The sequence below is a fragment of the Saccostrea cucullata genome, unplaced genomic scaffold (assembly GCF_032062105.1).
Source record: "Saccostrea cucullata isolate Sc308-1 unplaced genomic scaffold, CSIRO_AGI_Scuc_v1 ctg391, whole genome shotgun sequence".
Lineage (NCBI taxonomy): Eukaryota > Metazoa > Mollusca > Bivalvia > Ostreida > Ostreidae > Saccostrea > Saccostrea cuccullata.
In genome coordinates this window covers 732,324-741,133 of record NW_026938695.1, presented here as the reverse complement: position 1 = coordinate 741,133, position 8,810 = coordinate 732,324, and the positions used below count along the sequence as shown (strand labels likewise).

The window sequence follows — 8,810 nt, the reverse complement described above, 5'->3', positions numbered from 1 at the left end:
AGGGAATTCCAGTTCAAATGAAGGGCCACGCCTTCATACAAGGGGAGATAATTGGGAATTAATGAAAATTTGGTGGTATCTTTTAAAAATCTTCTTCTCAAAAACCACTGTGCCAGGAAAGATGAAAGGTTGTGTATATTCAAGTTTGTTCACATCATGACCCCCGGGGGTAGGGCGGGGCCACAATGGCCTACCAAAGTTTTACATAGAAATATATAGGAAAATTCTTTAAAAATCTTCTTCTCAAGAATAATAAATCCATACTTATTCATATTTATATGGAAGCATCCTCAGGTAGTGTAGATTCAAGTTTGTTCATATCATGACCCCCGGGGTAGGGTGGGGCCAAAATGGCCAACCAAAGTTTTACATAGAAATATATAGGAAAATTCTTTAAAAATCTTCTTCTCAAGAATAATAAATCCATACTTATTCATATTTATATGGAAGCATCCTCAGGTAGTGTAGATTCAAGTTTGTTCATATCATGACCCCCGGAGGGAAGGGTGGGGCCAAAATGGCCAACCAAAGTTTTACATAGAAATATATAGGAAAATTCTTTAAAAATCTTCTTCTCAAGAAGAACAAAGCCATAATTGATCATATTTATATGGAAGCATCCTCAGGTAGTATAGATTCAAGTTTGTTCGAATCATGACCCATGGGGGTAGGGCGGGGCCACAATGGCCAGTCAAAGTTTTACATAGACATATATAGGAAAATTCTTTAAAAATCATCTTATCAAGAATAGCAAAGCCATGATTGGTCATGGGACTACTTTTGGATATACAGCTCAACACACTTTTTAAGCTCACGTGGTTTTTCGCACAAATTAAGGTCACATTGTTATGATGTAATATTGTGTATCGAGGCATCAAAATACATTTTTAAAAGTATTTGTTTACATTATTTGAGTTTTACCGGGGGTATTTCATCTACTAAAAAATAATTCACACATATCAACTGGTAGAACTTTTATATTTTATGGCTGAAAAAATATCAACTACTCTCATTTGAATTTTTGTGGTCCTTGCCAATTGCAACTGTCTTTTTTTTCCGTCCTTTTGAAAGCAATAGCTCTTTTCAGAAACGTAGACATGGACACAGTACTGTAAGTAGTATTTTCTGTACATTTTGACTCTTTAGCTCGGGGTGATAAAAGTATTTTTCATCTCTTTGACTGCTTTGTAAGTTAATAAGATGGGATTTTCAGAGTCAAGTTAACGTTCTAAACTCTGGACTCATAAGAAATTCATCCACTGCAAAATTATAACCATTCAAACCGTAAGTACAGAGGTTTTTTCCCTTTTCATAGAAGGAATTTACTATTAAAAAATAAACAATGCTTCATTATCCTACCCTTTAGCGTGGTTTCCTTTTGCAATGTTATCCTTTTTCGGCGCTACATTTCGACAAACCAAGAGGAGTATGGTAAATGAACAAAGAATTTTAAAAACTTCTCACCTGTAAGAGAAAATAAAAATATTTCATCTACATGGTATCAAAGAAAGTTCGTTTTATATAACTGTCAAGAGTCTAAGGTAGAATCGTATAGTCGAAACATCGTACCATTTATATATAAATTTCCTTTAGAAACATCCATTTTGGAAACTTAAGGTAATAATTTCAAAAGACATCTATGCTTGGACATTATATTTGTAATATAACGTAGACTAGGGTTATGTCATTGTACTGCAGTTCGAAAAATGGTAATTTTTATTACAACAATGTGACCTTAATTTGTGCGAAAAACCATGTGAGCTTAAAAAGTGCGTTGAGCTGTAAACTATTCAATAATAAACCAATTTCTACTTTTTCCCAGCCACAATGCTCAGGTGAGCGATGTGGCCCATGGGCCTCTTGTTTTTTTTTACATGTACAGTGTATATACATCCAAAAAATCAAGTGAAGATACGTCCAAGAGCGGCAACTCAACAGCTACATGAATGCTCAACCATGGGGATTTTTTTTTTACATCAAGTCGAGTTATTCATCTTAGATTAAAGTACACGTAGCATATGCATTTTATACTTATAAATACTAATTGAATGTTAATTGAATGCCATATTATAGATATTTTTTAATGTTAAAATTGTTAATACAAAATACATTGTACTATTTGGTATTTATGCTTTATATGAAGAAAGTGCTGAAAAAAAGAATACAGTGATCATTGACAACAATTCAAAAAACAAACAAACAAACAAAAAGAAAATGATAATATATTTATCAGAAAGAGTGTAAAACACGGACCTTCGGAAATTCAACAGTAGGATCAGGTGCCTAGAAGGAGTAACCATCCACAGTCAGCCTGAAGTATTCATCAGTTAGACAGACTGGTATATTCCGTTAAATTTAGATTATTTACATTTCCAATGTCTTTGTTACAGATATATTACAAATAGTTAGGATACTTTATTTCTCCATCAATGTACAGGTTCATCGATAGGCGCGGTTGAAAAAAAGATCACGTACTGGGCGGGACAATTAGTGACAAGAAGCGGGCTTGTAGCACATGGATTGGCGGAATCAATATCATGTAAATATAAGGAATAACTGTCAGATTATTCGATTTCATGACGATGATCATTCGATTGGATTGCGTGATAATTTTATGCATAAACGCCTTCGGCGTTAATGCAAATTATCACGCAAGCCAATCGATTGATCACATCATAAAATCGAAAAGTAAGACAGATATCCCTTAATTAAAAAGGCCTTCTAGTCGATTTTGAAACCTTAGATATATAAGGAATATATTTAACCTAAACATAGCTTTTTTGTAGGAATGTCAAATTTAAATTTCATGTACATGTATTGCTTTCCTTATTTACTTTAGGAAACATAATGGAATATGGCTCGAGAAACCGAACCGAAATTTTATGAATCTAATTTAAAAAAAAAAAAAAAGAATTAATTAATACAAATAGGGAGCAGAGCATCTGTAAGCATGAACGTCTTAATTAATCAAAAGTACGATCAGGTATATATGCTGTGAGTTTTATTATACACCATGTTTTCCTCAAGATATTTTTGAACTGCTGCTTCCAACTATTTAGTAGTATTAACAAACAAACCTAGTGCCTAGGCATTGAACATATTGAACGAAATCCTTAACTACTTCTTCATCTCCCTATCACTGTGCGCATGCCGCTTGAAGCGATATTTCAGAAACCTTATTTGAAATTAGCATTTTGCAAACTTTATGGTCGTTAAATTCATTATATATAACAAGATGTGTTTGTAAAACACTTTGCCCCCAATGGTAACACCCGTTATGAGCTAGGTTTAAAGTTGACAACAGACAGTCAGACAAACAGACAGACAAGACAAAAAACTATATACCCCCGGGATTTTTCGATCCGGGGGGCATATAAAAATTTGGAAGAAAGAGTCTTATTATGGTATCTGTATGCTAGCTGCAGGTAGACGTTAAACGTAACATAGCTAACATTATCTTTGATGGTACGATTAATACATGTTCATTAAATAAGTGTTTTATTCCTTGTTCTCAAGCCCGTTAATTTAATTCTGATGCTAAAAAATGGATTTTCTTTCTAAAAATTTTGATTATTTTCCTATTTCAAAAGTTTACGTTGAAGTCTATTGTGTTTACATAACATGCAACAAGGATGGATGATATGACATTTTTTAGTGGGAAGGGAAGATATCACCTGTCACTTTTATTTCCGAGTATATTTCCATTGCTTCAAGACGCAATCGACGATATATTCAATTCCTTCCTCCTTTTCCTTCATATGAAATATATCTGCATTAGTTGAGTCAGTCACATGCAAGGATGAAAAAACCTCCAAACTGAAAGATATAAAATTTTTAAACTTGGGGAATTAATCTATGCACGAATATTCATTCGTTTTTTGTTTTTGTATTTTATTAACTTTTCGAAAAAGACAAAATGTGTATACATGAATATTGTCAATAAATCCATTGAATAAGACTAGTAGTTATTTTCAATTTCTATTATTTTTTATTTCAGGTTAAAGTTGCGAAAACTCTATGATGTTAAATGTACAAGTATATTATAAGAAAGAGTTGAAAACATTATACGGATCGTTTAGCATGATTTTATTCATAATATAATGGAAAAATTAGTACCATAAATCAATATTTGAAAGAACTGTTTGCAATATCAGCTCCATTAATTCAATCTTGCAAATTGAATCTTGTCTATTGTACCAAATGTGAATTCTTTCTCATCAAATCAATAAAGGAAGAAAAAAAAATATTGTCTCTCAATTTGTATATCCGTGTCTATAATTGGCAAATTGAACATTCTATTTTCATTGGGGGCTTATAAGAGAAGATTGACGCCACTTGAAAATTGACAAAGCACAAAATCCGCCTCTTGAAATGTTCCAGTCATCAATATTAAGCCGATGCCTGCAGAGCGGTGGCGGTTTGTAATCAGTATTCACTACTAGTTTTGATAGAGCGTTTTATTCATACGCCCCAATTTTACAGAAACGTTTCATGTGCATAAATGTTTTCACTTGTGTCGCGCCCAAACTTCCTCATTTTATATAATTACCACGGCATCGTGATATAGGAGTATAGGAGTTAATGATGCTTTACATTATGGAGTGATTATATTTTTTCTGATTTCATTATCCAAAATGGGTTACTGGATCAATTTTAGACTTGATTCATTGTTTGTGTTGAAGACTCGCAGTGTGGGAAATGTGATATGGATGTTGATCGCTGTTTTAACTCAATCGTGTTGGAGTTTTAACATTGATGTTACGCGACCCCTTGTCTATCAGGGCAATGTCGGGACAAATTTCGGTGCTGCCGTGGAATTATTAAATAATACTGATGGAAAATGGTGGGTATTTAATTTAGTGAGCATTAAAAAAAGCTTAAAAGTATTTAATTTTGTAATGATCATAATTCTGTAATGAAACTTGTGACCAAATCTCTCTCTACTCTCTTTCTCCATGGATCTCATATCAGTGATTCATGGTTGGTCATACCAAGTTGATGACCAAGATATCTTCCTCTCCTATTACAATCTGAGTCACTGAACTAATGGTCAAATCTCTCTCTCTCTGTATGTATGTCTCGAAGTCTCTCTTTCTTTCTTTCTCTCTCTCTCTCCCTTGCTGTGGATCTAACATCAGTATGATTTGACATATCAAGCCGATGACCAAGTGACCAAGTTCTCTCCCTCTCTCTTCTATTACAATCTGAGTCATTCAGCTGTTGGTGAAATTCTCTCTCTCAGTTTCTCTCTGTGTGGATCTAATATTTGTGATTCATGACTGGTCATATCAAGCCATTGACCAAGTTCTCTCTCTCTCTCTCTCTGTCTCTCTCTCTCTCTCTCTCAGAGTGAGTCAGCTATAATATTGCCCCTATATATCTAATGCTTTTTATGACCCGATCAGCCAGCTAAGATCAATAAACACAGACAAAGCAGCGTTTATTCTGTAGATATCAAAATGCCCTGAATCAGTTTATCATGCTGAAAACCGTAATGTTATACAAGACGCTAAACATTATAGTATCGGATTAAAATCCATCTGTTGGCTGTATTTTAACGGGTTATATTTTTAATAACATGAAGAGGATAAGGATCGGCAATATACGGTAATCTGAAGTGTCGATACTGAATTGGCCACTATTTAATAATTAGTTCACGCGCTTCTCGCCCTAACGAATCGGGTTCAGTCTGTTCGAAGTGCAGTTCATCCTAATAACGAAAGATCCCCCTTACAACATTAAGTGCCCCCTATATGACGCATGAGAGGGTTTGTGATATACACGTGTATATATATATATATATATCTAGCATGCAAATGTATGATTTCTCCTTGACAATGACTTCTCAAAATTATAATCTACGTCTAGATCTCAGCCGTATTAATTTCCGAAAGGGGGGGGGGAGGCTGCAGAAGTTTTCAAATTAAGGTCGATCCTCGGGCGGTTTTTCTTACTGGTTTTTACAGTCGTAATTTTTTTCCATTTGTATAAAAATAGATTACCCAGTATTAATAACCTTGACTCTTTTAATAGATAATATACACGTTATACGAATTAGAGTATTTTTTTCAGAACCTGACGTTAGATTTTTTTAAAATAAAAATGCAAAGACTTATGAATCAGTTAGTATACACTGTACTGTTTTATAATTTATTTACGTCCCTGACCCCTCTTATCAGACCAGGGAAGTTTTTATGTTCTGCTATGTAAAATAGAATAAAATCTCTTTCCTTTCTAATTTTAAAAATATTTATTGAATATATAATTTAACAAAAACAAAAAGCAAAACAAACAAACCAAAAAACCCCAACGATATCGAAGCATATTACATGTAACTTGTGTTTTATGCATATAGAAGCTAAGATTGACCTTAATCCACTTCGGTCGCCCCAATGTTTATATAACATGTAAATCAAGAAAAGTCGCGATGGAAATAAAGCACCAAAGTAAACATGTCAAAACAGAGCTCAGATTTATCGTAATATCATTTTTCCGTTTTACTCATCCGGTCTCGGTCGATATGTGTACACGATAGTGTTATAAATGGTTTCAGTGCACATATATATTGAGAGTTCTTGATTTACCTCCTGGGGTTTATGTACGCGTGTTTCGCTACGAATTCCTGTATGTCTTTGTGTTAACTGGATTAAAAAAAAAAGAGGAAAGCGTTCTATAATGAAAGATTTGTCCTCTAAACTTTTTTTTCAGTAATTCAATTCATTACGAAACACAGTGATAAAAAGATAGGACGTGGAGCGGGAAGGGCTTAATTTCATTGTATTCATGCGTCTTGCATATTTTAAATAAGTTCTCGAATCAGATTATGCCCAGCTTAATAATTCGTTACTTTCTAGTAAAATATAATTCATTAGCATCACTTGTCGTTCTGTGGAGTGCATTTTTCTCATTTTGTAAATGAATCATTGAGTCCAGAATTTTTTTTTTTGCTCTAGGGGATGTGCTAGGGTTCCAACCAAGCCCTCCTCATGTACCAAAAATCATTCCCAGATTTTGTGGTGAACAAACGTTAAAACTGACACACCACCCCCGCCCTCTTCCCCAGAATTTACTCATTGGTCCTGTACATTATAAAAAAAAATTCAGCATGATAGAAAATCTACAATTTCTTGATATTGAAGAATTTAGACTGTTACTACGGAAGCCCAATAGTGCAAACCAAAAATATATAAAGAAAAACGAAATTAATATATAAAGAGAAACGAAATTATTAAATAAAGAAAAACGAAATTAATATATAAAGAGAAACGAAATTATTAAATAAAGAAAAACGAAATTAATATATAAAGAGAAACGAAATTATTAAATAAAGAAAAACGAAATTAATATATAAAGAGAAACGAAATTATTAAATTAAGAAAAACGAAATTAATATATAAAGAGAAACGAAATTATTAAATAAAGAGAAACGAAATTAATATATATAGAGAAACGAAATTATTAAATAAAGAGAAACGAAATTAATATATATAGAGAAACGAAATTATTAAATAAAGAGAAACGAAATTAATATATAAAGAGAAACGAAATTATTAAAAGTAGAAAAACTGAAACAAAAATACGGAATTTATAGAGGTGCACGGTAAGGGTCTGAACCCATAAATCATTAGTGCACCGCGTCTGATAGGCCTGATTTTGTTTCGACAATAAACAAGTATGATGTTTGCCTTTATATTCACCTTTTCCTTAATTGAAAACGTATCCATTGCAATACATGGATTGGACGAATTTAACCTTTGATATCTAATTGCACAACTATTTAAGAAAACATGAACGTTAAGATTCAGTTGTTTACAACTCGTATTGTTGAATTTTTAACATTCAGGAAATTCCCTTATCTATTATTCAACTATCGCACAATACATTCATTTAAAAAAAAGGTGTAAAATAATACGTTATCGATCGGACTTGGGTTTGTTTGACATATTAAAAAATTGTTTAAAGAGAACAGGTGCAAAAAGTAAAACGAGTCAAAGTGGTTACAAGAAGTAGATTTTAATAATTGCTTACTAAATTAGAAATAAAGCAAATCAGTTGATTCCTTGATCTTATCAACGCATAATTAGACGTGATGTACTGGCTACTAGTACTTGTTCTCACATATTATAAATGTCCAACCCTCAGTCTGTACTATTTACAAGTCAGTGGTACTATAATTCTTGTTCTCATATATTTGAATTGACAAACTCGCAATTCGTATATTTATAAGTCGGTGATATTTATAAACAAACAATGCACACTCTTGTACATAACAAATCCCACAAAGTAATCAAATCATTTTTCTTTTTATAGTTTCAACAATCTAAGATTTATGGGTACACAGATCGGACGCTAGGTTAAGTTCATGGGAATCCAGTAATACGATACGCAAGGTCTTGACCTTTCAGCGATTCAAGCGCTCTTTGAATTGGATGTCATTAATTTTAATCAAGCAGAAACAGTCACCCTCTTGATCCTCTATGCATAATGCCATACATCAACAAATTAAGTATACCGTTAAACAATTATTGACAATTTACTCCAAACATTAGATTGAAGTATTTGTTTAAGTTGATATTTTCTCTTTCTCCCTCACTCTCCTTTTTATTAAATAATTTCTTTTTTTCTTTTTTTTATAATTCCGTTTTTCTTTTTTTAATAATTTCGTTTTTCTTTATTCAATAATTTTGTTTTTCTTTATATATCAATTTCGTTTTTCTTTATTTAATAATTTCGTTTCTCTTTATATATTAATTTCGTTTTTCTTTATATTAATTTCGTTTTTCTTTATTTATAATTTCGTTTCTCTTTAT

At 32.4% G+C, this 8,810-nt stretch overlaps 1 protein-coding gene across 1 annotated transcript in view; it reads left to right on the top strand.

Annotated features, from left to right (window-relative positions):
• Window positions 1-4,313: 4,313 nt before the first annotated feature.
• Window positions 4,314-8,810, top strand: part of LOC134250966 (integrin alpha-4-like) — a 38,631-nt gene continuing 34,134 nt past the window's right edge. Inside the window, exon 1 of the mRNA XM_062733332.1 lies at window positions 4,314-4,843. Coding sequence (XP_062589316.1) covers window positions 4,635-4,843 — 209 coding nt within the window. The 5' untranslated portion in view covers window positions 4,314-4,634. The remainder of the gene's footprint in view (window positions 4,844-8,810) is intronic.